Raw genomic sequence first — 27,801 nt, 5'->3', positions numbered from 1 at the left:
AACTACTGACTGTAAGTCGCTCTGGATAAGGGCATCTGATAAAATGCTTTAAATATCACATAAATGGTAGTAAGTGGAGTTCCGTTCTGTAAAACAACAGCAGCATATGTCCTACATTTTGTTAAAAAAAATAATGTAATTTTTTACAACGCCGGCTCCGTGTAAACAGAGTCTTGTTAATAATGAATAAAAAGAAAGGTGAAGTTTTCCCGCAGAGTCCTCTGGAAGCGCGGCCAGCCATTTCCGCCTTCGCCAGGAGGCGGGCGCTCCATGGCAACGCCCTTCTCTTTGTAAACAGTGGAAACCGGCTTCCAATAACCGGCCGGCTCAGGAAGACTGACGGCAGCTCTGGCCAATAAGCAACCGCCGGTTTGGCCAGTGGGCGGGGCCGGCGAAGGCTGGGAGTCTCCTGACCGGATGACAGAAGTTTTGCGTGTTGAGCGGAGTTCGCCGTTTTTCCCCCGTTAGACCGATGAGGTGTTTGTGTGTGTTTCTCGTGTAATTTAATTACATTACATTACATTTAATTTAAACCAACCCAGAAACCCACCGAGCAGCCAGCCATGGGGAACCGGGGCATGGAGGACCTCATTCCCCTCATCAACAAGCTCCAGGATGCCTTCAGCTCCATCGGCCAGAGCTGCAACCTGGACCTGCCGCAGATCGCCGTGGTCGGCGGGCAGAGCGCCGGGAAAAGCTCCGTGCTGGAGAATTTCGTCGGACGGTAGGAAGCGTTGTAATTAAAAGTTTTTTTTTTATTATTTATCTTCCTTCTTTCTCCGTCAACGCCACACGCACGTCCTGTGCGCGGCCTGGGCAAAGTACGCCGGGCAGAAAAGATGCGGGCGCAAAGTGCGCCGGATCGTGATTTATGCCGCTGTTCCCCGACTCGGCTGCGTAAACTGCGCAGACTGCGCAGGCGCAGCGGGATGAGTGGCGGGACTTACGCTGGCGAGGACGCGCTTTCCCGCAAACCCCTACCACGTGGCAGCGATCTGCCATGAGTGGCTCATAATGCTGGTCAGATGGTGGTCAGCAGAACACCACGATTCCACGAGCCCGGCCCTCTGGGTCGCTTGGAGAAGATGGACCTCCGTGACAATGGGACCACTGATTTGGGCGGAGTGACGTCACGCATGAGGTCACGCGTGACATCACCCGGGGTGTGCTTAGTCTAACCATCGCTTCATCCTGATCCGGAGCCATGGAGCCACATGAAAGGCCACTGTGTCTGAATGTGAGCGGGCGGGCGGGGAAGAGACTGGGCCATTGTGGGCCGAGCTGTGGTCATCAGAGGACCATCTACGTCTCTTTGCGCCTTTCGAGGTGCGTCCCGCACCTGATGACGTTGAAGGCTGCCGTTACAGATATTAGTGGGAACTTTCCAATATTTTGATTGGAATCCCTACTGTGGAGTAATGTGGTCAAAGCGGTAGAGATCGCCTGGAATGTCAAGAGGATCGGTTCCAATCAGGTCTTCTCAGACCTAATACAGAGTACCAAATCCAGTACTAGTACTTAATAGGGGTGTGAATTGGCAAGAGTCTGACAATACGTATCATGATACGTCACAATACGATACGTGTCACGATACTGTACATTAGGGGTGTGTATTGGCAAGAGTCTCACAATACGTATCATGATACATGTCACGATACGATACGTGTCACGATACTGTATATTAGGGGTGTGTATTGGCAAGAGTCTCACAATACATGATACGTTACAAAAAAATACCAAATAAAGTCTGTATATGCTGCTTTATTTTTGCTGAACTCCTGGGCCTGCAGATATCGGACTAGGCTGTGGAACATGTTGGTGTAGCGAGCGTGAAATACCCCCATACCGATGGCGTTTTCTGTGTACTGGGCGTATAATGTAATGTAATCTGTAAACGTAAAAGATCCCACGATTTAACTGAACGGATCAGTATTATCCTACGCCTAAAAAGTCCAATGGTTAATCAGCGTTTCTATACGTAGAATGTACACGCACGCACGCTTCATACCGGACCTGTAATGGCCATCTGAGCGCCGGCCTCAGTCCTGGAGAAAACCCGCTGATTTTGCCGGAATGCAACTGTCCACAGGAAGTGGCTCATCGCCTCACCCAACCTCGCATCGCACACGCTCTTCCTGTTCGTCTCATGCGTATTGTGTGTGGTGCGGAGGTCTGGGGTTCGGAGTTCTGAGTAAAGACGAACTCCTGTTCGAGAAAGTGGCCGCATCGGAGGAGGGAAGGGAGGACGCGTGAGACCACCACCACTGCACCAGTGTGTTGGGGTGTAAAATAGTGTGTGTTATTTTTTGGACACTTCTCTTTTGTCGCTACAGAGATGATGCATAAACCACGACATTAAGAGAATAAGGTCTATATCCTGGAAAATTAAACGTAATTGTCAATAATTATGCAGTGTCAATGTGGGAGGAGCTAATTTAGGGATTTTTTCTTTATTTGTTTTCCTCGCATTCAACCCAGCATATTCAGGGTATCGTGAGGAACCCGGTAGATGCAGACATGTTGTGGAGGAAGTATGTTTTGCTGTGAGAGTGAGCACTTTGACCTGTGGTGGTTGGTGGACTGTTGCTTTGACTCGTGAGTCAGGAGGCGTTCAGTTCGTTGCCTCTTCTGAAGTCGGGTAACTGCCGAGCTTCCGCGTCTCAGCCTTCCGGAATCCGAACATGACCGTCGTCGGATGCGCCCACTTGATTGGCTGGTTCTCATTTCAGAGAGTGTGTTTCATTCAAACAGGCATTTTTATTCTGTCTGGTCTTACGCTGTTAGTAGGTAACTAGATTCTCTGACTTTCCACAATACGTAAAGGTCCCCTATTATGAAATGTTTTTTTGCTTTTATATCAGTCTTATTGGTCCCCTAATACTGTATTTGTAGTCTCTTTCCGAAATTACAGCCATTTTGATCCAGTCCCACAATGACATTTCCCAGGACGCGCCGTTTCACACCAAAGACAGGAAGTCGTGTTCTGCGTTTTTCCAGGAAAAATAAAATGAACCCAATCATCAGTGCTTTGCACGTTTGGAAGCCATGACGGTCGGTGGAGTTCATGTATTAGGGGAGGGGCAGGAAATTCTATGGGTGGAAAAAGCATGAGAAACGGGAGGTAACCTTTCCCCTTATGACGTCATAAGGGGACCAATTCCAGAGCAGACCGTCTGAGCTGCCGCTCTCTGAGCGGCAAAATGGAATGACCAAAACACTCTTTAAACCCATCGCCATTTCTAGCCACCGCAGGACCATAGACAGGCTTGGGGGAACTCGTATTAATGTTCAATAATCTCACAATGTCACATTTTCATAAAAGGGAACTGTGTGTGTGTGTGAGACAGAGAAAACAGACTAAGTGTTTACATATATCTTCCCCCCCAAAGGTATTAATCCAGGATAGAACTCGTCCAAACAAGTTCTTTTGGTGAGCTTGTCTGCGTTCCCCACCAAAACCCACAAACACACACACACGTATGCACATGTGAACTGTGTTTATAGGTTTTAGGCTATGTTGTGTAAGCGCACACACACACACACACACACACACGGAATGTTCTCAGCGCCGCAGGGTAGCATTCAATGACCTGGAAGTCATTGTTCCACTCAGCATCAGTCAGAGGCAGGAGGAAAGAATGGGAGAAAGTCCCGTCTCCGCTGTGGTCTTGCTTTCTTCTGCCTGTTAGTAGGTTAGAGGTTTAATTTAATAGGATAGAAGCGGAAAAATCCAATCTTCTGCATCCCATCAGTACTGTTGCCTGGGTGTGTGTGTGTGTGTGTGTGTGTGTCTCACAGATACACCTGATGTTTTGCCTTGTGTCGTGGCCGCCTTATAACATTATACACCTGGCTGTAACCACATCTTCCTCTTTGCCAGTGTTTGTATGAGTTCTTAAAAAAAGTCCCTCGGAAGTGCTAGGAAGTCCTGGAAAAGCCATAATTTGAAGGCTCTGGTCTCCAAGTGTCCTAGCCGCATGGTAAACTTAGAGCACTTTCACACCTTTAGTATATTTGAATTGGTCCGAATGAGTCGGTGAGTTTGTAGCGTTGTATAATTTTCCTCTTTATTCCATTTCCTTTCACGCAGGGAAAAGGCGTTTATCAATAACCTGGAGCTGTGAAAACTACGTAAAAATCTACCCATAATCCACTGTTCTCAAATGACGTGACTGCGTTTGGTCCTGTTGTGGTCCGTGCCCCAGTTTGCGTTTTTGATTCGAGATCGCCTCTTTTTGTGGGTCTCTGCGTGGTGGTTTTTGAGTGTGATTACCGTGTTCACACTGGATTAAATGAACCGCACCAATGGGGGGAAACTAGGTCGAGTTCGATTGGAGCGCCCTCGTTTCACCGAAGCCCTCCGTCCATCCAATGCATGAAGAATCTTCAATTTGCTTTTTGTAATTATTTATTCATTTTCATTATAAATAGCGATATTAGCCGTTTTTCCATCTTAAATGGTCTATTATCGTAATTTGACTGCATCAGCAGTGGTGAGGGGCAGTGGTGGCCTAGCGGTTAAGGAAGCAGCCCCGTAATCAGAAGGTTTCCCGATCTGCCGATCTCCCCACACACTGCTCCCCGGGCGCCTGTCATGGCTGCCCACTGCTCACTCAGGGTGATGGGTTAAATGCAGAGGACAAATTTCACTGTGTGCACCGTGTGCTGTGCTGCTGTGTATCACAAGTGACAATCACTTCACTTTCACTCTATCATTACATTCGTGACTCTTTTGTAGGGATTTCCTGCCCCGAGGTTCAGGAATAGTCACCCGCAGACCCCTGATCCTTCAGCTCATCAACAGCAAAGCAGGTAACACACACACGCGCGCAGAGATGCGTTCTACCCACCGTTCCAAACGTGCTCACGAAGCCCCCGCCTGCCACGCCGTCTTTTTACGTAGAGTATGCGGAGTTTTTACACTGCAAGGGCCGCAAGTTCGTGGACTTTGACGAGGTCCGGTCTGAGATTGAAGCAGAGACGGACAGAATCACCGGGTCCAATAAGGGAATCTCTCCTGTTCCCATCAACCTGAGAGTCTACTCGCCCAACGGTAAATGTCTACGGTTTCTGTTCCTCGAACAAGTGCTGAAATGTAGGGAGGCGGCGTGTTGAACGTTCTCGGGGTCGTGACCTTGCTTCTCCCAGTGCTGAATCTGACCCTGATCGACCTGCCGGGGATGACCAAGGTCCCTGTGGGCGACCAGCCGGTGGACATCGAGCACCAGATCAGGGACATGCTGATGCAGTTCATCACCAAAGAGAGCTGCCTGATTCTGGCCGTGACGCCGGCCAACACCGACCTTGCCAACTCCGACGCGCTCAAGATCGCCAAGGAAGTCGACCCCCAGGGTGAGTATGTGCCGGACGTGTCCTGGTCTATGGTACATGACCCTGGAACGCGTGCTTCCGGTGACCTGTCGTCTTTTGGTGACCTGTAGGCATGCGCACCATCGGCGTGATCACCAAACTGGACCTGATGGACGAGGGCACCGATGCAAGAGAAATCCTGGAGAACAAACTGCTGCCGCTGCGCAGAGGTAACGTCCGCGGGGAGGTTCCCACCTGACGGGGACCCCGAGAGTTTCCTAAACCGTCTCCCTCCGCAGGCTACATCGGCGTGGTGAACCGCAGCCAGAAGGACATCGACGGGAGGAAGGACATTCGGGCAGCCCTGGCCGCCGAGAGGAAGTTCTTCCTCTCCCACCCCGCGTACAGACACATGGCCGAGCGCATGGGCACCCCGCACCTGCAGAAGGCCCTCAACCAGGCATGCCGCGCCCGAGTCTCGTTTCTGTCTCCATCTCGGTCCTGCTGAATCGCGCTTTTTGCTTGCATCATTGTGACAAGTACAGAACCGAAGTAGGATGTGCGGTGATGAGCCGTGAGACACCGGTACACTGATCAGCTGGAACATTATGAGCATCTGCTTAATAGACTGAGAAAGTCCCACACACATTTGCTGGCCAAACGGCCCTGATGTGTTGAGGCGCGGTTTTTACGGTTAGACCTCTGATGGTGTAGCGTATCTGTATCTGGCGTCAGGTCATCAGCAGAAGGACCCTGTCCCACAGATGCGGTGCTCCGATCAGAGCAGGACCCCTTCTTGGTTTGGTGGTGGGCACGGGTTGGGGTGGCCATCTTCTCTAGCACCCTCAGTGAGTGTTACCAGGGTCATAATTACGTCCTGGTCTGGATTATCTCTTTCTCCCGACTCCTCGCTGCGTTCTATCAGTGACGTGACCCCTTTGTTCTCTTTCGTCCCGGGTGTCTAATAATAAAACTTATCTCATCCTCCTTTTGTTCTTACGGCACAGAAATATCAGTTGCCTGTTGTTTTCCATTCTGCTGAAACATGTACGCTTAACTTACTGCATTATTTGGTGTAATACTGGAACTTCATCATCACCCGTTTCCCTCTCACCTCCCCGACCTCCATCTCATCACATTTCTTCCTTCCTCCAGCAACTGACCAACCACATCCGGGACACCCTGCCTGGCTTGCGCAGCAAACTGCAGTCCCAGCTGCTGTCCTTGGAGAAGGAGGTGGAGGAGTACAAGAACTTCAAGCCGGATGACCCTGCTCGAAAGACCAAGGCCCTGCTACAGTAAGAGAGCCCACACAATGCCACCCGCCTGGACTGTGACACCACGCGCTGACTCACGCGCCGCCTGTGCGTTAGGATGGTGCAGCAGTTTGGCGTGGACTTTGAGAAGAGGATCGAGGGTTCGGGGGATCAGGTGGACACCCTCGAACTTTCCGGCGGTGCCAGGATCAACCGCATCTTCCACGAGCGCTTCCCCTTCGAACTGGTGAAGGTGCGTGAACGAACGTTGAAAAACTGTCCCTGTCACTACTGGTTGCTCTGGATGAATGTACCATAAATGTACAAATGAAAATTTCCCATGATATAGCGTAGTTTAGCTTAGCAGGTTACATAAAACAGTGATAAGTCTATATTTTCATTCATAGCATTTGTCAGTAGTTACAGGGACAGTCCCACCCTGGAGACACTCAGGTCTAAGTGTCTTGCTCAGGGACACGATGGTAGTAAGTGAGGTTCAACTACAGGGTGGGCCATTTATATGGATACACCTAAATAAAATGGGAATGGTTGGTGATATTAATGTCCTGTTTGTGGCACATTAGTATATGTGAGGGGGCAAACTTTTCAAGATGGTTGGTGACCATAGTGGCCATTTTGAAGTCGGCCATCTTGGATCCAACTTTAGTTTTTTCAATAGGAAGAAGGTCATGTGACACATCAAATTTATTGGTAATTTCACAAGAAAAACAATGGTTTGCTTGGTTTTAACGTAACTTTATTCTTTCATGAGTTATTTACAAGTTTCTGACCACTTATAAAATGTGTTCAATGTCACCAACCATTCCCATTTTATTTAGGTGTATCCATAGAAATGGGCCACCCTGTATGTTTCAGTCTGTCACACTCAAACCCAGATGTGGAGGACGTGCATTAATAAATTATACCAAGTCGTTTATTGTATAATAATTTGAACAAAAAGGAACCGAACGAATAAACATGTTTTTTTGTTTTTTTTGCCTAATCCCTGCTCGTCATGCTTTCTCTTTAGATGGAATTTGATGAGAAAGAGCTGAGGAGGGAGATCAGCTATGCCATCAAGAACATTCACGGCGTGAGGCAAGTACACGCCACCCCCCCGGCCGCGCCCTATAGACCACAGTAACGCTACACCTGGCTAGAGCGAATGTCTCCCGACTCTGTGACCATGTTAAAGATTATCCTGCTGAACGGTGACAAAAAAAAAAAAAAAAGTCTAACAAGAAATGCCGCGATCCACATTCTGCATGCGAGAGTAGCTAAAGGACGGGTTCCTGTCCAGTAGAGTACATGTCTACCTCTCATTTTTTTTACGTTTTGGTTTCATTTCTGTCCACCGTCCCTCCGATCCCGCTCTTATTTTCGCCCCACCCCTGTCTTGTCGACACACACACACATGCCTCTGCCATGTCCTGTCTTGTCTTGTGTGCACTCAGAACGGGCCTGTTCACCCCCGACTTGGCGTTCGAGGCCATCGTGAAAAAGCAGATCATTAAGCTCAAGGAGCCGTGTGTCAAATGTATCGACCTGGTCATCCAAGAGCTGATCAACACGGTCAGGCAGTGCACCAACAAGGTACCGCACGTCCCGGCCGGACGCGGGGGCGCGGGTGTAGTTTGGACGGACGGGAATGACTGATGCTCATCTGTCCCTGTTCGTGCAGGAAGACCAGCTGCAGGTTTCTAGTTCAGTTTCCTTCTCTGCGCCTTCACAGTCACTTGTGCCGCTCTTCTTGTCCCTTGTCGGCGGTCCTGGTGATTTCAGCCAAACGGCCCTCGGAAGGCCTGTGTTCCGCGTTCGTTGCTTCACACTGTGTTATAGCCATCGGTCAACGTGCTTGTATAGTGTTGGTGGCGTGAAGTATTTGGTGTGTGTGTGGTGGTGTGTTATTATTATATTTTTTAAGCCTTTTTATTCTCGATACGGAATTGAAACCTGAAGCTGGTCTGAAGCATGTGTTAACATGAATTAATACTAATTATATGACTCTTCCCTTTCTCTCTCTTCCACTCATCTCCCCTCATGCCTCTCTGTTTTATTCCTGAACGTTAACCCCACCCCTCATACACCCCTCAAGCCACACCCCCTTTACTTATTGTATCCTTCTACCAAAAAAAAAACAAAAAACGCCTCTACCAATCCTACCCGCACATCCTTTCCCCCCCCCTTGCTCGCATTTCCCATGATGCATCAGGACAGGACTGTTCACGCCAGACTTGGCGTTTGAGGCCATTGTGAAAAAGCAGATCATTAAGCTCAAGGAGCCGTGCCTAAAGTGCGTGGACCTGGTGGTGTCCGAGCTGTCCACCCTCATCCGCAAGTGCACCGAGAAGGTAACGACGCTGAAGGGTGACGGACCCCGCCGCCTGCCGCTTTTCACGCCGCGGTTGGGACCCGGGTCCCCGTCAGCGTCCATGTTGCTTACCTTTCATTCACCATCAAATGTCCTCTTGGTTTCCCCCCCCCCCTATACTTCTTTATTCAATCAAATAGCCCCACCCCATAATAATCCCACCCAGACTGATATAAAACCCCGCCCCTTTCCCACGTAAACGATGAACGTCATACATGATCCAGAGCCCCACCCCTTAGATTCTTTACTAATTTACTAATCTCTCTCTTTTTCTTCTTCTTCTTCCACACTTCTGCCCACTTCACACTTGGCTTGTAACTAGTTGATTCAGACTCGGAGATAGAATTGCGCCCTTGATTCTGTTAATTGGGATGAAAATTCACCACTTAGGGTGGTAGTAGCCTAGTGGGTAACACACTCGCCTGTGAACCAGAAGACCCGGGTTCGAATCCCACTTACTACCATTGTGTCCCTGAGCAAGACACTTAACCCTAAATTGCTCCAGGGGGGACTGTCCCCTTTAACTACTGACTTGAAGTCGCTCTGGATAAGGGCGTCTGGTAAATACTGTAAATGTAAATGTACTTTGGGGTACGTTTTTACCCCTGGCCAAGTGTGAACGTTCCCCGCATGCGAACCCGGGGTGGACCTTCTGGTGCCATCTCTGCTGTGAAGTGTGTGTGTGTGTGTGTGCTGGTCCGCGTTGCGCAGCCTGCAGCCGTGTGTTTGTTCTGTCGCCAGCTGAACTCGTACCCCCGCCTGAGGGAAGAGACCGAGAGGATCGTCACCACCTACATCAGGGAGAGGGACAGCAAGACCAAGGACCAGGTATGAGCTGTTATGCATCAGATGTCACATGTTCTCCATCCTTCTGGACATGCTGCAGTCATGTGGTGGTGGTGGTCTTCCAGGTCTTGCTTCTGATCGACATTGAGCTGTCCTACATCAACACGAACCACGAGGACTTCATCGGCTTTGCCAAGTGAGTTCAGCTCCACGACTGGGCTTTAAATCACGTCTTACACCAGCGTCCTCGTGAAGTCACATTTTGACCTTCGTCCCTGAATTGCCTTGACGGTCCCGTTCAACGTTCACCTGGAGAAATGGTCCTAGCTGTTAGAGAGGAGAACCCTGAACTACGTATGAGCCTGCATGCATGGCATCTGTGCCCATTATGTGTTCAAACGAAGGTTTAGTGTTTGTGGTCACGGAAATGAAGATGAATTCTTGTAATGCCGTATTATCTACAAGCATTAAAACGGGGTTTCTAGTGGACACACGTGGTCCAGCTTGCATTTTTCATACACCGGAAAGGTTTGGGACCAGGACGTAAGGTCAAGGAACAACAACGGCAGCGTCAGTAGGGCCGTTGCGCTAGGGGCCAGGGGCCACGCCTCATCCAGGGCTCCGATTCAGAACCGCTGTAATGCTCTGCTCTTTGTAACCCAACAGCGCTCAGCAGCGGAACACCAACGTGACCAAGAAGAGAGCCATGCCCAACCAGGTACTGCCCCTCCTCACCCAGGCGCCGGTGCCGGCATTACCACGCGCACCTCGTGACTGCGTTCTGTCAAACATTGACCGCGTCTTCGTAGTAAAAAAACGGTCACCCTGGTAGGAGGCTCTTAGCAGGATCTTCAGTCGCTCTGCCGTACACTTCTCCCGCAACACAGGTTGTAAAGTTGGCCAATCCCGTCGTTTCATAGCTGTTTGCTGTACACCCATGATTCTGCTTGGTTTTACCGCTGGTCGAGATGTTTGCATGTGGTTTGAGTGACAAGGTGGCAGCGTGCCTCCTTTCCCCATCTGTTTCGGTTCAGATTTATTTCTAGAGCATTTCGTACCAACGTGCTGTGCAGAAGAATAAATAAAAAGCAGCTCTTACAAAGCATGAAATAAATAATCGATAATAAGAACCACAAAAAAAAGAAGCAATATCAGCATCTCGTAATGTGTGAATGGCCAAGGAGAAAATAAATGGGTTTGAAGAAGAGATTTATGAACAAGGCAGGTCCTTCCACAATTTCGTCTTAAGCCAGGAACATACTGGCTGTGAGCTACGTGTACGTATCCAGGTGTGTTGTTGATGTTGATATAGTTGAGTCGTAATCTGTAGTGTGTACTCCTCACCACCAGGGGTCAGTGTCGAGTGCCAAACCAAATAAATGAATGAGCACCCGTATCTTAAAAAGGTCATCTGTTGAGTGCAGATCTCGGAACACTGCCCCTACAGACGGTGCTTTGCTCGGTGGCACCTTGGCAGATTGGGATTCGAACCGGCAACCTCGTGATTCCGGGGCCGCTTCCTTAACCGCTAGGCCACCGCTGGCCCACTACGTAGTTAACAGCAGTCGTGTGCATGGATGAATGTGACTGGAACTTAATCAACAGCCTGTAGATTTAACATTTGCGCTTTACTTCTCATATTTCTTTTTTTTTCTTGCATTTTGGACTTCCACCATATCGTCTGTTGCCGTTTTTCGGTACCTCTGTACTCACTGACCCAACGTTTGAAAGTTATAAGAACAATTCTTACTTAAAATGCTAGAGACGACTACAAAGTCACAGGTTCAAGCCCCACTTACTACCATCGTGTCCCTGAGCAAGACACTTAGCCCTGAGTGTCTCCAGGGGGGGACTGTCCCTGTAACTACTGATTGTAAGTCGCTCTGGATCGTCTTGAGATCTTCATATAGTTGTTTTTTTTTTAGTTCAGTGATGAGATGCAGATAGCAATATTTTGGGGTTCTGATGAATTCTTATTTTCCAATGAAAGAATCGATTTTCTATTCTATTTCTATTGTACCACTTTCTTTTATCACTGTTACTTTGCTGACACGGTGTGATTTATTGATTGTGGGTGCCATGCATTATGATAATATCGCAGTACGGTTTCTGTTGTGTACAGGGTGACTTGCGATATTTAAAACTGCACTCAAGCCTCATTATTTGGAGAAACAATCATATTCAAGTTTGATTTGTTCCTCCAAATCCCACCCCACCCTCCTATTTTTCTATTTTTTATTAACACTAGGCTCGATTCTTCACCTTCTCTGTGCATCTAATAATTCTCCTCCCGATCTTCTAATGGCGACTGGAATTAACACTGACCATAACGCAATTCACTCGTAGGGCATGGGAGCCGTCCTCACAACAACCGCTGTATGAGTTAAGTTTTTTTTTTTTTTTTTTTTTTTTTTGTCGATGACCCGCTAACGCGCTCCGCAATCATTAACCTGTTTTCTGAGCTTCGACTAACCGCCAGCGTAATAACGCTCCGCTCGCTTGGCCGCCAGGGAAGAAAGATGTGTTTTATTCACCAGGTAGCAAAAAAAATATAAAATGGCGTATGTGACAACTGGCAAGTTGACTTTCTGGCAAGAACTGCAGCTGATCGGCTACACGGGGGGGGCGGTTTTCCGTTCACGGATTTAAACCCAGGAAAAAATGTATAAAAACTTGGAACGGTCCATGAACGGCAAACCCCCCCCCCGTCCCGGTCGACCTCACAACCTCGTCCGGTTTCTTGCAGGTGATCCGAAGGGGCTGGCTGACCATCAACATCAGCATCATGAAGGGCGGCTCCAAGGATTACTGGTTCGTGCTGACCGCCGAGTCGCTGTCCTGGTTTAAGGACGAGGAGGTACGGTGCCAACGGCTCTTGCGGGGACGCCGCCTCGCGACACGCGTCTCACCCCGAGCCCTGTAACCGTTCCACAGGAGAAAGAGAAGAAATACATGCTGCCCTTGGACAACCTGAAGCTCAGAGACGTGGAGAAGGGCTTCATGTCCACCAAACACACCTTTGCCATCTTCAACACAGAACAGAGGTGTGTGTGTGTGTGTGTGTGTTTTTTTTTCCTTAAATGTGTTTTGTTGGTGTTTATTAGTACAACTCTTTTACAGAAACGTGTACAAGGACCTTCGGCAGGTGGAGCTGGCCTGCGACTCCCAGGAAGACGTGGACAGCTGGAAGGCCTCCTTCCTCCGGGCGGGAGTTTACCCAGAGAAAGATCAGGTTTTTTTTTTTTTTTTGTCGTTTTCATACACTATAACTTAATGTCTGAAATCTCTCCCATTCTGCATGAATAAATAATTTTTTTTATTTTTAAAAAAGGAGGTGAACTTCACCGTATGTAGTTCATACCCAACTTTTTATTTAGCATTTTTTGTCCAGGTCGATTTATCCGTCGATAAAGTCCACGGGAGACGTGCTTAACCCCGCCTTACCGTTTCCTCCTCCCCGCCCAGGTTACCGGCGGTGAATAATAAAGGTTTGGCAAGTGACAGGTTCAGTTCCGCGTGAGGCAGGGTCCAGCCGTGCGTGCCGCTGCGAGGGGTCAATCTCACCGCCACGTCTCTGGGGGTTCAGTAAGAAGAACAAACGCGGCGCGTTGTACGTGTCTTCTTTTTGAGAAGCCCCAGGAGCTTCATGGCCATCCTTCACGCCTATTCACTTCCACTCGTGCTAGTCACACACCTTGTATTTTTTACATTTTTTTATTCAATTTGTCGATGTTATTATTATTATTAGGTAACAGAACCCAACGTGTCCGTATGAAACGGTAAGCGTTACAGTCGCTGTCTGGCGTTTCAGGTGGAGAATGAAGAAGGGGCGCCAGCCGACACCTTCTCCATGGACCCCCAGCTGGAGCGGCAGGTGGAGACCATCCGTAACCTGGTGGACTCCTACATCGGCATCGTGAACAAGTCCATCCGAGACCTCATGCCCAAGGCCATCATGCACCTCATGATCAACAGCGTAAGTGACCGCGACCCCCAGCGCACTTTCTGGTACAGGAACGCCGTATTTCCGGCCTCCTCCTCTCCGCCTGCAGACCAAAGGCTTCATCAACTCGGAGCTGCTGGCGTACCTGTACTCCTCCGGCGACCAGAACAGCCTGATGGAGGAGTCGGCCGCCCAGGCGCAGCGCCGGGACGAAATGCTGCGCATGTACCACGCCCTCAAGGAGGCGCTCGTCATCATCGGTGACATCAGCACCACCACCATCCATACGCCCGTGCCGCCGCCCGTCGACGACACGTGGCTGCAGAAGGAGCCCAGGTCAGTCCGGCGTCCGGGTCTCCCGCCTCAGGGCGCGTCTCCTTCAGTGCATTGCGAACCGAGCCGCTGGTCTTTCCGCAGGCCCGCCCCTGCCTCCGCCCCTCCTCCCGGCCGGCCCCCTGCGGCGAGGGGCCCGACGCCGGGACCTCCACCCAACCTCACCCCTGCTCCGCCTATCCCGTCCCGGCCAGGGCCACCCATGGCCTACAACAACAGTGGCTTGGAGGCCGTGCCTGTACCGCCGCCGCTGATCCCGTCGCGGCCGGCCCGAGTGCCTCCGGCGCTGCCACCTGGCATTCCCAGGTGAGACCCCCGTCACCCCAACTCCGTTCTGGAAATGTCACTTTTACTAAATTAGTGAGGAATCCACATTGATCACGATTAAAAAAAATAATAAATCAGGTTCCCTGGCTGTAACATGGGAACATGTGTCTCTAGTGCCACCTAGTGGCAGCCTTTTTCCTGTCGAGAAGATTGTGGACGATACCAGAAATCAATTCTGTTCATTCTCACCGGACTCTGTGTCTTCCTGTCCCCCACCCATGTCTCCCTCTCTCCTCCTCGTCCCTCCACTGTAGCAGAAGGCCCCCCGCCGCCCCCAACCGTCCCACCATAATCCGGCCTACGGAGCCGTCGCTCCTGGACTAGGTTCAAGACCGCTGGCGTTTCGCGGCAAAAGAGGATGTCCGACCAGATTGGAGGACGGGATTAAACAAACGCCCTTGGGTTGCGCGCTGCCTTGCCACCTTTGACCTCTGCTAGGATAGTAGCACAGAACCATGTTAACCTTTGATACGGATTCCTGGTTTTTCTAACGTAAATCTAACGTAAATCTTACAGTTGCAATTTAACTTTTTTTTTTTTTGTTTAAAATACAGTTTGAAACTAGGCGTCAATCCTAGAAAACATGACGTGCCTGATGAGCTTCAGAATATTCCAAATGTGTTCTGCCGATTTTTCTATTATGTCTGAATTAAATAGTTGAAATACCAACCCAACAGTTTTTACATTATGGAAGCTTTTTTCTCCCCCCTTCTCTTGGCCTTATTAAATCCATACACTTAATACAATTAATATAATTACAATTACTTTTAATTTAATTACTAACTACACTCCAGGCTGAAGGCAATTTTTCTTTCTTTTTCAAATTAATCCATACTTTTTTTTTTGTTTGTTTTCTATATAATGTACAAATGTATTTTATACTCTCTGTGATTGTCATATCTATGCAGCCTTTTCGTTTTATTACTGCACGTTCAGCCAAAGCTAAGAAGCCAATGAGTTTACGGGGAAATCCATAAACTTTGCAGGTAAAAAAAAAAAAAGTTTTCTTAGCACCATCCATGTGTTCAATTCTATGCTTAATGGCTGTAATTAAAGCCCTAATTAACAGCTGTAATTAAAGCACACGGCCACCTCGCGTAGGGTCCTGAGCTGCAGATTTGCTGTAGGAGGACTTTCCAGCTATGCACTACAAAACCAAAAACTACTAAGTAGTCAGTGAAGAAAGTTGCTAAAATTCCCACTTTCGGTTCTTATGTTCTTCGGTGGCTGGACAATAGTTTAATTCAACTTAAAGCGCCGGCGGAGCTGCTATTTAACCAGTGAAGCGCTCGCAGGCAAGATCTTCATGAAGTGGCCTCAAACGTCCCAGGGAATTCGAGCCATTTAGAACCGGAAGTAAATTGGGCAAAGCTGGGTTTCCATGGTGACGGGGTTATAGGAACTGCCTTTGAAATGTTCACCTGATGTGGTTTTCCTGGCTCGGCTCAGGTGGCGGAATCGAATGCCTCCTGTTTTTTGTTTATCTCCTGCTTGTTGAATTTTGTACTGCTGTCTTCCTGTCAAGTGGCCAAGCCAGACTTCTCTGGAATGGATGGAATAATGAACCCACTCAAATGGAAACATGATGCATATAGTCAGCGAATAAAGGGACTGTTTTTGGTGTCTTGTGTGTGTGTGTCTCTGAATACTACGGTCATGCTGGCTGAGGACCAGCCGTGCAACATTTTGAATTTGTGGACCACAAAACTGTATATAAAATTGCATTTAGCACACAAACGAGGAAACCGTGAGTGGCCACCCCAACGACGGACTCTTCTCTCTGCTGCGATCAGGGAAGCGCTCTCGCTCCCTGAAGTCCAACACAGAGAGCTTCTTCCCGCAGGCTGTCCGAGCTCTCAGCCACAACACTACATAGAACTCCAATACACTCCAGCACTTTCACTCTCAATCAGTCTGGACTCTTTACACAGAATCACTTTGCACAAAATCTTTGCGCTTTTTTCTCTTTTCTCTTTGCACAATCTCTGCTCTTTTTACTTTGCTTTTTAAATGGTATACATTGTCTTTCACTCATTTGCACACCTTCACCCTCCCTGTTACACATATTTTATGTTAAAGACGTAAAAGTGTAATATTTGGTTATGTTTGCAATATTAGCAGGTCTGTAGCAGTAGCTAAAAGCATTTCACTGCACATCATACCGTGTACGACTGTGTATGTGACAAATAAAATTTGAATTTGGCAGAAGGAAATAAAAGAACACCAGGGGGCGCTAAGAAAAAACAAATGAAATTGTACAAACTGAAATCGGTGAGAAAGCATTCATTTACAGATTAAGGGTTAACATGTGCATGGCGTTAAATTAGCAAGCGCCCATAATAATATCTCTGACACCGCGCGAAACCATCCCAGCTCGATGGATTAATTGCCGCATATTTCAAACCCCCCAAAAAAGACGATGTCACGTCAGGTTGTTTTCCAGCACTTTATCATGTAAAAAGTACTTAATAAAAACCTAAAAAAAAAAAAACAACATAGATTTTAATCTCAATCAGTTCCTGTCGAGACAAAAAAAGCATTCTACAGAAACACAAGACCCACGGACGTTATCAGATCCTCGTCTTTGCGCCGAGACGGTGTGAAATGAGACTAACGTCAAGCTGAAAATTCCCTGTGGGGGCTGACCTGTGCTGAACGGCGTGAAGGTCCGGAGAAAAAAATGGCCAAAACAGGCATGTTAGGCACTAGGAGCATCGTTCTAATCTTCTCTCTTTTCCTCGCTGCGTATCTCGGGCAGGAAAAACGTCTCTCGCTCTTTCCGCTTCAGCTGCAGACCCTCCTCTTGTCGTCGAACAGGCGGCGGACCGTGTAGACCTGGGTGAAGGCCACGCCCAGCATGACCAGCAGGCTGGCGCAGGACCAGAAGGACACCCGCCACAGGTTCTCCTCCAGCAGGTTCCGGTCGCGGGTCTCCAGGCCGCGGAGAAACATCTGCATCTGCCAGCTGCGCTCCAAGCGCCGGTGGACAGAGTCTATGGACTCCTGCCGAGACGGACAGAGCGAGAGACGAAAGGACGGTTTGTGGGTACCGAGCAGTTAGAAAGTAAGCACCATTTGTCACAGAGACTTTTCGGAGATCACCAACCCGTATGTCCTCCAGCTTGTACTCCAACAGGTTCTCCGACTCCGCCAGCCCCGCCCACTCCTCATCTCCGCCCTGCCCATCCAGGATGACTTCGAAGAAAACCATCTTCTCGGAGAAGCGGCTGAATGTATTATCGAAGCAGATCTGGTAGTCGCCGTCCTCGGTGGGCTCCACCCTAGAAACCAATCGGAGACAAGTGGCGACCATTAAGATGTGATCGTGCCCATCGTAATAAGCATAACATTTCGATCGTTTACCAGACGCCCTCGTCCAGAGCGCCTTACAATCAGTAGTTACAGGGACAGTCCCCCCATGGAGACACTCAGGGTTTTGCTCATGGACACGATGGTAGTTGTGGACTTCAACCTATGTCTTCTGGTTCGTAAGAGAGTGTCTCACACACTAGGCTACTACCAGACCTATAAAAGCCATGCCGAGGTAGTCAGGTTTCTGATTGCTTCCGTTCGATGATCTACCAGTAGAGGATTGACAATGTCATGAATCGATTATTCATGACAAATTGCTGATGACTGTGATTGGGGGTAATTTCAGGTAGTTTACATATTCCAGAGCACATTAAGTCAATAATGAGCTGAATTAAAATGGTCATGTCTCATGATCTGAGAAAACGACTGAAAAAACACCCTGCAACCCCGTGCGAGCGTCTGAACGTAAGGGTAGGTCCAAACCAGGAAGTGTGGAAGCCTGACTCATGTGAGTCAGTGGGTGAACCAGAAGACCCAGGTTCAAACCCCACTTACTACCATCGTGTCCCTGAGCAAGACACTTAACCATGAGTGTCTCTAGGGGGGGACTGTCCCTGTAACTACTGAATGTAAGTCGCTCTGGATAAGGGCGTATAATGTAATGTGATAATCTAAGGTGAGTGAAACAGAATGAAACAGAATGGATGCAGCAGACTCACATGTGGACGCCGTCGGAGCGCCTGGACTCGGATATGAGCGTGAAGCCCTGTGGCGAGACGATGGTGAAATCTACATCCATGCCGGCACCAGCGATCACCTACACAACACACATTTCACATGTGACATTCTTTTCAGTTAGGGCTGTCAAAATTAGCAATGGCTGCGAGCGTTAAAAGTAAAGTGACTCAGGCCCCGTTTTTCTATAAACCATTTCTATCCGATCTAACCGTGCGTCCACACGGGAATGACGTTTCGAAAAGAGCGAATGTCTCTTTTCCACGTATCCCTGTGGACGTCAAAGCGCCTTTTTGTGTGAAAATGCTGACGAAGCCCAACCTCCAACCTGACCTACAACCCCCAAACACGTCATACGTACAACAATGGGGCGGAACAGGTTCGCGGTTGTGCTTATTGCTACCTGATTTGGACCAGAAACATTTCAGAGACCGAAAAAACTTTAGTTTTTTTATTTTCATGACCATTTACGTTGGTAGATTCTCACTGAAGGCATCAAAACTATGAATGAACACATGTGGAGTTATGTACTTGGTTGCCGCTTGGTTTGATTGGTTGCCGCTTTTTCCACATCACTGTTTGTCGGCGCATGACGTGACCCCATTCCAAGTCAATGGGGGAGTGTCGAGTGTACTATAAATCTCTGCAATAGCTTTAAATATGCAGTAAATCACGCTTTAGTCTTGACAAGTAATCGCGATTAATTGCAACCAATTAGATTGGCTGCCGCTCGCTTTGCCCTGGAAATGAATTTTACTTTCTGCCGCAGGGGGCCGAGCCCCTTTCACAACACGAGAAGATACTGCAGAGATTTACATCACGCTTTAGTCTTGACAACTAATCACGACTAATCGCAACTAATCAGATGCCAAATGTGCAGTTTGTTTCCTAGACTGACAGCCCTAAAATGTTGATAATTTAAACTACTTACTACCCACCAGCCGCCGTAATCAACCCAGAATTAATACAGCATCGCAATACATATTCCTTCCGCTACACAGTGACTTTATCCTCCAGAGGACTGGTGGACCCGACCCTCCAGCAGATTCTTCTCCTCATGGTTGAACCACACTGCACACGATGTGGGAATGATATTTAGTACGCCCCCTTATCAGCTTTTAGTTTCTCCCCTATCAGCTTTGCAAAGGAAGGGGGTGGTCGGAGGAACAAATATGCCTCCACACTGTTTCCAGTAGGACTCTCTCTCTCCCCACCTGCCTCACAGTGCATGCTGAGCAATACAATTTATGACCCATCCGAGAGAGGGAACCTCTGTTATGGTTAGATAGCACGACCTTCAGCAGGTCCCCCCAAAGTAGTCTGGAATGGACAGGTTTACGATGCCCTTATCTTCTCACAAGTCTCACAATAATGAACTGCTTACTCTGAAGAACAGGTCGGACACAACAAGCATATTATACATGAAACCCCTAAGATACATAGTAAAGTCTAGAAACTTCTCCCTTTTATTTGGTCAAGTCTGGACTCCCTGCATCATCCTTCCAGGTAGAATCCCACCTACTTAGCAAACAGGGCCACACAACAGGTTCTCGGTCGTACCTGGTACTCCACCTCCATGGAGCCATTCTTCACCGTCGTCTGGAAGAAGCACTCGGCCCTCCCGGCGGGCAGGACCAGCGTCAGCTCGCTGTCCTGGACCTGTGGGAGGCCGCGCACGGCGTCCCCGACCAGGGCGAGCAGCGCGGCGGCGAGGAGGCGCGCAGCGGGCCGGGCCATGGCGCCTCGGCGACGGGTGAGAGGGGTTCTACGGACGAGGGAGCGTCCGCGCTTCCGGGTCGGTCCGCGCAGAGTCCCGCTTCTGATTGGGCGAGCGGGGTCCGGGCTCCAGCCAATCAGGAGCCGAGCGGTGTTCCTCGCCGGCGGCTCGACCAATCGCTGCGGCCCGTTATAGGCGCGTTATAAACGCTGTAATCGCTTGATCGTGATATGAACACGAGTGAAGGGGAACGCAGCACGTCTGTCATTTCGTAGTTTCCACAGTTTTAAACACCTTTCAGGAAAGAAATGAATTAAAAGTCGTTAATTAAATACCTGCCACTGGCGACACTTCCCTGTATTTTTTGGACGTGTTGAACCCAGTCTGAACACAGCAAGACGAGAAGATGAAACCAGTTTTTAAATCCAGTTTAGGGTTGATGGCCGGTGTGCATGATCGGTTTTAAGTGCCTTTTAATAGCAGGGGTCGTCTCCTCAAATATAAAGTCAGAAGAATAAAGTGCAAAGATGTGGTGGGTTTTTATATCAGATTACAAAATTATTATAATCTGAACATTCTAGACTGAATGAATTTTATAAAATGAATATTATCTGGATTTTAAAAAATCGTAGGCCAGTGTCAAGGTCGCTGTGGTGGTTGACTCTGTTGGGAATGAGAGTGGGGTTGAATCGACTCTGTTCTCCTTTGTTGTCCCTGGCTGGTGGAACAACTTGTCCTGCTCCACTCGACTAGCCGAGATTACTACCACCTTTAAGAAGCATTTGAAAAATGTGTGTGTGTGTGTGTGTGTGTGTGTGTGTGTGTGTGTGTGTATGTGTGTGGGTGTGTGTGTGTATTTGTCCAACACTTATAACTCCCTGGCATGTTCTACTCTTGACATGTTAGGCCTTATCAGGGCTCTTAGTTTTGTAACTCTACAGAAACCGATTGGGAATTGCTGGTGTCTTCCTCTTGTAAGTCGCTTGGGATAAAAGTGTCTGCAAAGTAAAGTAAAGTAAAGTAAAGTAAAGTGTTGATCATCATCGAGGCTCGGAGCATTCTTCACCTTCATCAGAAGACTCTCACTGGTTCTCTCTCAGTCCAAATCGGACCAACGAGGACCGAGTCAGACAGAGTCTGAGCTAATTGTGTTACAGGAAATGCGATGTGTGACTCCCGTGGTCCTGCACTGAAGCCCTGGTGGTGCATGCGGTGAATGTAGCCAATAAGAAGGGAGTCTGGGTTTGGAAACTACGCCCTGGTGACAATCAGAAATTCCTGGCTGATAACAGGAGTTACATTTTAAGAGTGTGAATGGTGTCACAATACACAGTGGCCTTTTGCACACTTTACCAACAACATTTGTATGTAATAAATAGTCGTGTGGTTGTTTTTGACAGTGTCTTTGTGTCAAGCTGTCATTTTAGTTTTTATTAGTCTCAGTCACGTCCAAGTTTCAGTTCAGTTTTAGTCTATTTTTTTCTTTTTTTAAGTAATGCAATTCTATTTTACCTAGTCAATATAGTACAAGTACCTGGCAGAACAGGCAAAAACGTCATTTTCTTTTAGTCAAGCCCATTTCATAATTAAAACAAGGTTATCTTATTATTACATTATTTTTACTCCTAACATCCATTCCAGACACGGAAGACGGTCTGATTTGGTCCATGCTTTTCGTCATACATTCTGTGTTCCTTTCCACTTCACTCTAAAGAAAGGGCGTCTAAATAATGCAGCGAATTGAGGAAATGACATCATCTGTGCAACAACAGAAATACGGCATAATAACAACGTGATTGCCTCATTTCCGGCATGTCATAAAGGCAAGTTGATGAATATATTACATCATAAATTACGTCATAAAACAACACTAGTCTGTGGTATAGTTTCACATGTTCACACATTTTCTGACAACTTTATTGCATTTTAAATATGTTTTATGTTTTAAATATGTTTTATATAATCCACAATTTCATCACACGCGGTCTGGTTGGTCAACCCCCCCATTGAGGTGGTTAGGTCAGCCATAGAAGAGCTTGAATCTGACCGAACACTTTACTTCACCATAAACATTCTTCCAGCAAACGTAGAAGATGAAGCACAAAAAATGGCCACAAAATGATCTTGACAGCAACCACTTCATCTGGAGCCCGACAACGACATCTGCAACAAAGCAAACGGTTTCCTGTCCACCGACGTCTGCATGTGGGGGTGGAGGCCCAACGCGTCAAAAACGTGGTGGTGAAAGCATATGCCTGCCTAGCTCAGGCGGCAGAGCAAGAGACTCTTAATCTCAGGGTCGTGGGTTCGAGCCCCACGTTGGCCGTTCAGCTTTGGGCCAGTGGTGGCCTAGCGGTTAAGGAAGTGGCCCCATAATCAGAAGGGTTGCCGGTTCAAATCCCGCCAAGGTGACATGCCATGATTGATGCTGACATACAGTCTTTCCAGACTCACCGTTACCGCGACCTTTGCCATCGGATGGGAAACTGGGCCGTTTCTTTTCTCACAGCTGTAACGAAATGAATAAACCGCAGTGTAATCACAAGAGAAGAAAAGTGCCTATATAAAAACTATATTTAGGGTGGTAGTGGCCTAGTGTGTCAAACACTCGCCTGTGAACCAGAAGACCCAGGTTCAAACCCAACTTACTACCATCTTGTCCCTGAGCAAGACACTTAACCCTGAGTGTCTCCAGGGGGGGACTGTCCCTGTAACTACTGATTGTAAGTCGCTCTGGACAAGGGCGTCTGGTAAATGCGGTAAATGTACCCAGAGATTTACAGTCTAATACTGTAGTATTCCGGTGCTTTTTTAAAGCTGAAGCAACAGGTGGCGTGAAAAGTGGTAAAGTCGCTCTCTTTCTACTCCCGTGCAGCGGCGCGTTTTGAAATCTTCTCGACCGCACCGCGAGGACGTAAATGACTCAATTTCTCTTCCCGCTTTCTGCGCGACTTCTGCACTCCCATGAAAGCGGGCAGACGGGCGGGGCGGGGCGGGGCGGGCCTGTCCTCCCGTTGGCCTGTTTTTGGAGGAGAGGACACGTTCGGAACGGCAGGGGTGAAGTAGAACGTGACGGGGTCTCGCGCTCGGAGCCGGAAGCAGGCCACTCGAAGCTGAAACGCACGCCCTGCCGTATGAGCAGACGCGACTTCCTGTTTCCATTTATCACCATGAAACAGCAGCGAGTCTTTGGCGGAAACGTCAATGGGATGAGTGTGTGTGTGTGTGTGAGTGTGTGTGCACTCTACAAATGACTGTGTGCATGCGCATGGTGCACGGTACGGCGTTTTTGCAGGGCGGATGCATGCGGCGGACCTCGCTCTGCGCTGGCATCTGATGCCTGTGGTCACTCGCTTCGCAACGCCCACTGCCCGTGCGGCCGGTGTCAACACACCTGGTGACCTACAAAAGGCTCCGGGCCCCCTCTCCTGTCCCGTCCGTCTCGGGCCCGCCCCAAACCAGACACGGTGGCCTCGGTCGGGAGAAAAACGTGATCTGTCGGCCGATGGGCGTCCCAGCGGCAGGGCGTGGCGGCCAACTCTCCAGCCCGTAGTCACCCCCACACACACACACACACACACACTCTTCTGCATTTCCCTCTGACGCTGCAGACAGCTACACAGTCATCACGTCTATAGCCGTGCCGAGAGAGAGAGAGAGAGAGAGAGAGAGAGAGAAGTCGCCAGAAGGACGTCGCACACGTCGGCTGCACGCCTCACTCTCGCCCGCACCCTCCCGGTCATGAGATGGCGCCGAGCCGCTGAAGGGACCCGTCCCGCGTGACCCGGCCGGGCCAGAGGACAGCGCTCCGCCGGTTCCAGGATGGCCCACGGCGCGGCGGCGCCCGGCTACCCTCAGGTGTTCGTGGTGGACCCCCAGGCGGCCCGGGGCCCCCCGCCCGGCGCGGCGCGGGCCCGGCGTCCCGGCTGGAAGGAGACCCTGCTCTGCCTCGTGGTGGCCGCCTGTGTGCTGGGGGTCGCGGTGGAGGCCGGCTTCATCTACCGACTCTGCAGCAGGGTGAGTGCCGGGGTGCCGCGGTGAGGCGAGGCGCGGAGGGGTGAAGGGATGTGGGCAGGTTGCACTCCACCCGCATGTGTAGATATGTTTACAGTGAAAACAGGAAGTGGGGGCTGCAGGGAATTGCCCAGGTCTAATTGGGACAGCGTAATTTTTTAAGGATTTGCCAGTTTCCCCTGAGAAGGGGACTCCAGTGCCGGGAGTTTTCGCCAAAAGCGACTTCCTCGTTCCCACACTCCTACCAAGCTCCCAAACTACTAGGTAGGAGCCTAGCGGGTGAGACACTCGCCTATAGACCAGAAGACCCAGGTTCAAACCCCACTTACTACCATCGTGTCCCAGAACAGGACACTTAACCCTGAGTGTCTCCAGGGGGGGACTGTCCCTGTAACTACTGATTGTAAGTCGCTCTGGACAAGGGCGTCTGGTAAATGCGGTAAATGTACCCAGAGCTTTACAGTGTAATACTGTAGTATTCCGTGGGGCACGGTGCTTTGTTTCGAAATGCTTCACGTGTGCGGTTCGGTGACGCAGCGCGGCGTCACTTCCCTCCCGGCTCCGCGAATCCAGGCCCCGTCAGCGGGTGCATGAGGAAGGTTGCTCAGGTGCTAACGTTTTGCTCTCCTTCAGGACGAAGCTCCTCCTCCGCGGGCAGAGAGGAAGAGCGAGGTACGCCGCTCCGTTACTTAGTACATTCGCTTTTCAGAGCAAAAAATAACACGGTTCCTTAATCTTGTTCCAGCTGACAAATGCTGCAAAATCAACAGGAAGTGGTGCGTAATATCCCCTATATGACACACACACACACACACACAAACCTAGCAGTTAAGGAAGCGGGCCCGTAATCAGAAGGTTGTCGGTTCGAATCCCGAGCCGCCACGCTGCCACTGAGGTGCCACTGAGCAAAGCACCGTCCCCACACACTGCTCCCCGGGCGCTGGTCATGGCTGCCCACTGCTCACTCAGGGTGATGGGTTAAATGCAGAGGACAAATTTCACTGTGTGCACCGTGTGCTGTGCTGCTGTGTATCACATGTGACAATCACTTCACTTTATTTACTTTATTTATTATTTAAACAACGTTAACACATGTTGAGAGGTAACTTTCGTTTTGGCGTGCAGAGTCGAACAAGACCGGTCCACCCTCGGACAGGCCGTCCGCGTTTCTCAGAGGTATCCTCCTCAGACCATCTCAGACCACGTTGGGGTTGGAGGCTGGGTTGGTGAGGCTCTCAGTTCTTTTCCAGGCAGTAACCCTCCGGTGAACGGCTCCACCCTCCAGTGGTCAACGGGAAGTGGCACCTTCATCCACGGGATGAAATACGCAAAAAACGGCAGCCTGGCGGTGGCCGAAGAGGGATGGTACTACTTCTACTCCAAAGTGTCCTTCAACGAGCCCCAGTGCTCTGCAGTAAAGTATAAAATGATGAAGCGGACACCCCGATATAAAAACCCCATTGAGGTGGTTAGGTCCTTAAGGTGAGATCAACCTGGCCGAACACCTCACTTCATCACAAACGTTCTTCCAGCAAGGGCTAAAAAAAAACCGATCTTGACAGTTACCGCTGCATCAGGAGCCAGACAACGGCATCGGACATCCCCGACAGAGCCAACAGTTTCCTGCACGCCGCCGTCTACATGCACACCGACGAGTCCGTCTACGTGGAGGTGGAGGTGGACGCCCGGCGCGGCAAAGACGTGGTGATCCCTGGTGTCCATGACAACGTTTTCGGTGGTTTCAAGCTATGAAACCACACCTTCTGCGCTCCAGACAAAAGCATCCGTAGAGACCAGGGTGAATTTTTCTTATATGACAGAACCATTCCGGATTATTAGTAGTATCGCTAACTCAAACCAACTAGGACCAACGGACCACCTTTGTAGGCTCCTGTACTGGAAGTTTCCTCCCACCGTCGTTCTTTCGACTCGGTCTTGTGGTCTGGAAGTTAGTCACAGAGGGGGCGTCTAGTAACAGGAGGTTAGACGGGAGGTTTCATATTCTCAGGGGTTTACAGTGACATTATTTCATGAGCGCTGGGTCATTATCAGAGCTGACGATATACAGTTTTTTTTACACTGTTGTACTGTTCCAATAATCACTATAATATGGACATACACCCTCTGTGTGTAGAAGTACGTTTGTAATGCATTTCATTTCAAGTATAAAAATGATGCAACATATACATATTCTAATGCAGTTTTATTTATCTGTCACCTGATATTCAGGTGATGGTTTGCTGTGATTAAATTGTGAAATAACAGCGGGGTTTGGTTTACTTTTTTTTTTTTTTTTATTCATACTTGAACATGAATATTCCTGTAACCGTAGCGCCTCGGATTTTCGTTCGGGTTGCATCCCCAGTGCACACTCATTTCTGCTCGTCAGCATTATCTCCTGCCTGCAAAACGTCCCACGCATACACAAACCACGAGGAGAGAAAGTGAAAGACTGAAGCGATGAGGCTTGTTGCTCTCAGTAAACAGGTCACCTTTGCAGCTTCAGCACAAGGCAGCACCCACCATTCCACTTTTAATCAGTTAAATCATTCTCCACAGCCCTCAGTCAAACAGTATTACAAGAGATGGATTTGCCTCCTTGTGGCAAGTGTGGCCTTCTCACTGAAGGCATCAAAACTATGAATGAACACATGTGGAGTTATGTACTTAACAAAAAAAGGTGAAATAAGTGAAAACATGTTTTATATTCTAGTTTCTTTGCTCTGATTACTGCTTTGTACACTCTTGGCATTCTCTCCATGAGCTTCAAGAGGTCGTCACCTGAAATGGTTCTCCAACAGTCTTGAAGGAGTTCCCAGAGGTGTTTAGCACTTGTTGGTCCAGCTCACCGCAAACCATCTCGATTGGGTTCAGGTCCGGTGACTGTGGAGGTCAGGTCTCCACTTTTTGTTAAGTACAGAACTCCACATGTGTTCATTCATAGTTTTGATGCCTTCAGTGAGAATCTACCGACGTAAATGGTCATGAAAATAAAGAAAACACATTGAATGAGAAGGTGCGTCCAAACTTTTAACCTGTACTGAATGATATAATGATATACCAGTACTAAACACTACCGACAGACTCCTTTCAATACACGCCACATACAACACAATTTATTTAAGTTCACAGAACTCAGACGGTTATCGTACAGTTATATAGTCAGCATTTTAATAAAACCTGCAACACTGCTGCGTCAAATATTTAATGTTCAAGAGTCTTGATTTACGTGCGGAACTTCATGTTTGGTTTGTGGTTCTCTGGTTCATAGGCAGGTGTGTTATTCACTAGGCTACTACCGCCGCATCATGCGTTTTGTAACTGTACCTCATTATTACCGTTACCAAACTGAAAAGAAGGTCCATGGTTGTCGCACACTATTTCTGCTTCATATATGCTGCCAACAATAAGCTATATTCACTGTCAGGAGACCCTCTTCATCACGGTAAAACGATACGGCGAAATTAAATCATTATAATCCACTTATAATCTCCCTCCATTTTGCCGCTTCTCTTTTTTTTTTACTATAAAGTTGCATTCTGAATAGAAATAGGAAGGAAGGAAATGAAGCTCACAACAACGATGTGGCTCACAGAAGGATGCAGCGTGCAGAACGTTCCAACCAACATCCGAACAGACACTTGTGTCAGTCGATTGGCTGATACGATCAAGGCTGATATCCCTCTGCAGGGTTTTA

General features: G+C 48.8%; 3 protein-coding genes across 7 annotated transcripts; 2 read left to right on the top strand and 1 right to left on the bottom strand.

Moving 5' to 3' along the window:
• The first annotated feature begins 409 nt into the window (after positions 1–409).
• Positions 410–15,951, top strand: dnm2b (dynamin 2b). 5 transcript variants are annotated; one of them, XM_028972108.1, is made up of 20 exons: positions 410–724; positions 4,739–4,812; positions 4,904–5,053; positions 5,149–5,352; positions 5,442–5,540; positions 5,610–5,770; positions 6,466–6,608; positions 6,684–6,819; positions 7,597–7,664; positions 8,021–8,159; positions 9,679–9,765; positions 9,849–9,919; positions 10,390–10,441; positions 12,470–12,580; positions 12,658–12,767; positions 12,844–12,955; positions 13,535–13,699; positions 13,776–14,002; positions 14,084–14,305; positions 14,581–15,951. In XM_028972108.1, exons 1-20 carry the CDS (start codon positions 564–566, stop codon positions 14,648–14,650), a joined length of 2,562 nt encoding a protein of 853 aa, XP_028827941.1. In that variant the 5' UTR covers positions 410–563; the 3' UTR covers positions 14,651–15,951. The 5 variants fall into 5 exon arrangements, with proteins under 5 accessions (XP_028827941.1, XP_028827940.1, XP_028827938.1 ...); XM_028972107.1 differs by lacking the exon at positions 8,021–8,159 and adding an exon at positions 8,779–8,917 and having other exon boundaries at positions 13,776–14,305; positions 14,584–15,951; XM_028972105.1 differs by lacking the exon at positions 8,021–8,159 and adding an exon at positions 8,779–8,917 and having other exon boundaries at positions 13,776–14,305.
• Positions 15,952–16,883: 932 nt separating this feature from the next.
• On the bottom strand, positions 16,884–20,163 carry tmed1b (transmembrane p24 trafficking protein 1b). The gene is made up of 4 exons (XM_028972501.1): positions 19,934–20,163; positions 18,358–18,455; positions 17,433–17,607; positions 16,884–17,329 (listed from the first exon to the last, which is right to left on the bottom strand). The coding sequence occupies exons 1-4, from the start codon at positions 20,108–20,110 to the stop codon at positions 17,111–17,113; spliced, it is 669 nt and encodes a 222-aa protein (XP_028828334.1). The 5' UTR covers positions 20,111–20,163; the 3' UTR covers positions 16,884–17,110.
• Positions 20,164–23,694: 3,531 nt separating this feature from the next.
• On the top strand, positions 23,695–26,368 carry LOC114785851 (TNF superfamily member 14). The gene is made up of 6 exons (XM_028972488.1): positions 23,695–24,107; positions 24,738–24,776; positions 24,850–24,880; positions 25,230–25,280; positions 25,355–25,586; positions 25,667–26,368. The coding sequence occupies exons 1-6, from the start codon at positions 23,913–23,915 to the stop codon at positions 25,854–25,856; spliced, it is 738 nt and encodes a 245-aa protein (XP_028828321.1). The 5' UTR covers positions 23,695–23,912; the 3' UTR covers positions 25,857–26,368.
• Positions 26,369–27,801: the final 1,433 nt, after the last annotated feature.

The sequence above is a fragment of the Denticeps clupeoides genome, chromosome 3 (assembly GCF_900700375.1).
Source record: "Denticeps clupeoides chromosome 3, fDenClu1.1, whole genome shotgun sequence".
Classification (NCBI taxonomy): domain Eukaryota; kingdom Metazoa; phylum Chordata; class Actinopteri; order Clupeiformes; family Denticipitidae; genus Denticeps; species Denticeps clupeoides.
This window is presented reverse-complemented; position numbering and strand designations above follow the sequence as displayed.

Bases quoted from the DNA above. Each gene is read 5' to 3' on its own strand.
- LOC114785851 (XM_028972488.1), top strand. From the start codon at position 23,913: ATGGCCCACGGCGCGGCGGCGCCCGGCTACCCTCAGGTGTTCGTGGTG. The intron at 24,881-25,229 runs GTGCGTAATATC...TTTGGCGTGCAG, and splicing joins TGCAAAATCAACAGGAAGTG to AGTCGAACAAGACCGGTCCA. The intron at 25,281-25,354 runs GTATCCTCCTCA...GTTCTTTTCCAG, and splicing joins GCCGTCCGCGTTTCTCAGAG to GCAGTAACCCTCCGGTGAAC.
- tmed1b (XM_028972501.1), bottom strand. From the start codon at position 20,110: ATGGCCCGGCCCGCTGCGCGCCTCCTCGCCGCCGCGCTGCTCGCCCTG. The intron at 17,608-18,357 runs GTGAGTCTGCTG...ATTGGTTTCTAG, and splicing joins CGCTCCGACGGCGTCCACAT to GGTGGAGCCCACCGAGGACG. The intron at 17,330-17,432 runs GTTGGTGATCTC...CCGTCTCGGCAG, and splicing joins ACAAGCTGGAGGACATACGG to GAGTCCATAGACTCTGTCCA.
- dnm2b (XM_028972105.1), top strand. From the start codon at position 564: ATGGGGAACCGGGGCATGGAGGACCTCATTCCCCTCATCAACAAGCTC. The intron at 4,813-4,903 runs GTAACACACACA...CTTTTTACGTAG, and splicing joins GCTCATCAACAGCAAAGCAG to AGTATGCGGAGTTTTTACAC. The intron at 5,541-5,609 runs GTAACGTCCGCG...CTCCCTCCGCAG, and splicing joins ACTGCTGCCGCTGCGCAGAG to GCTACATCGGCGTGGTGAAC.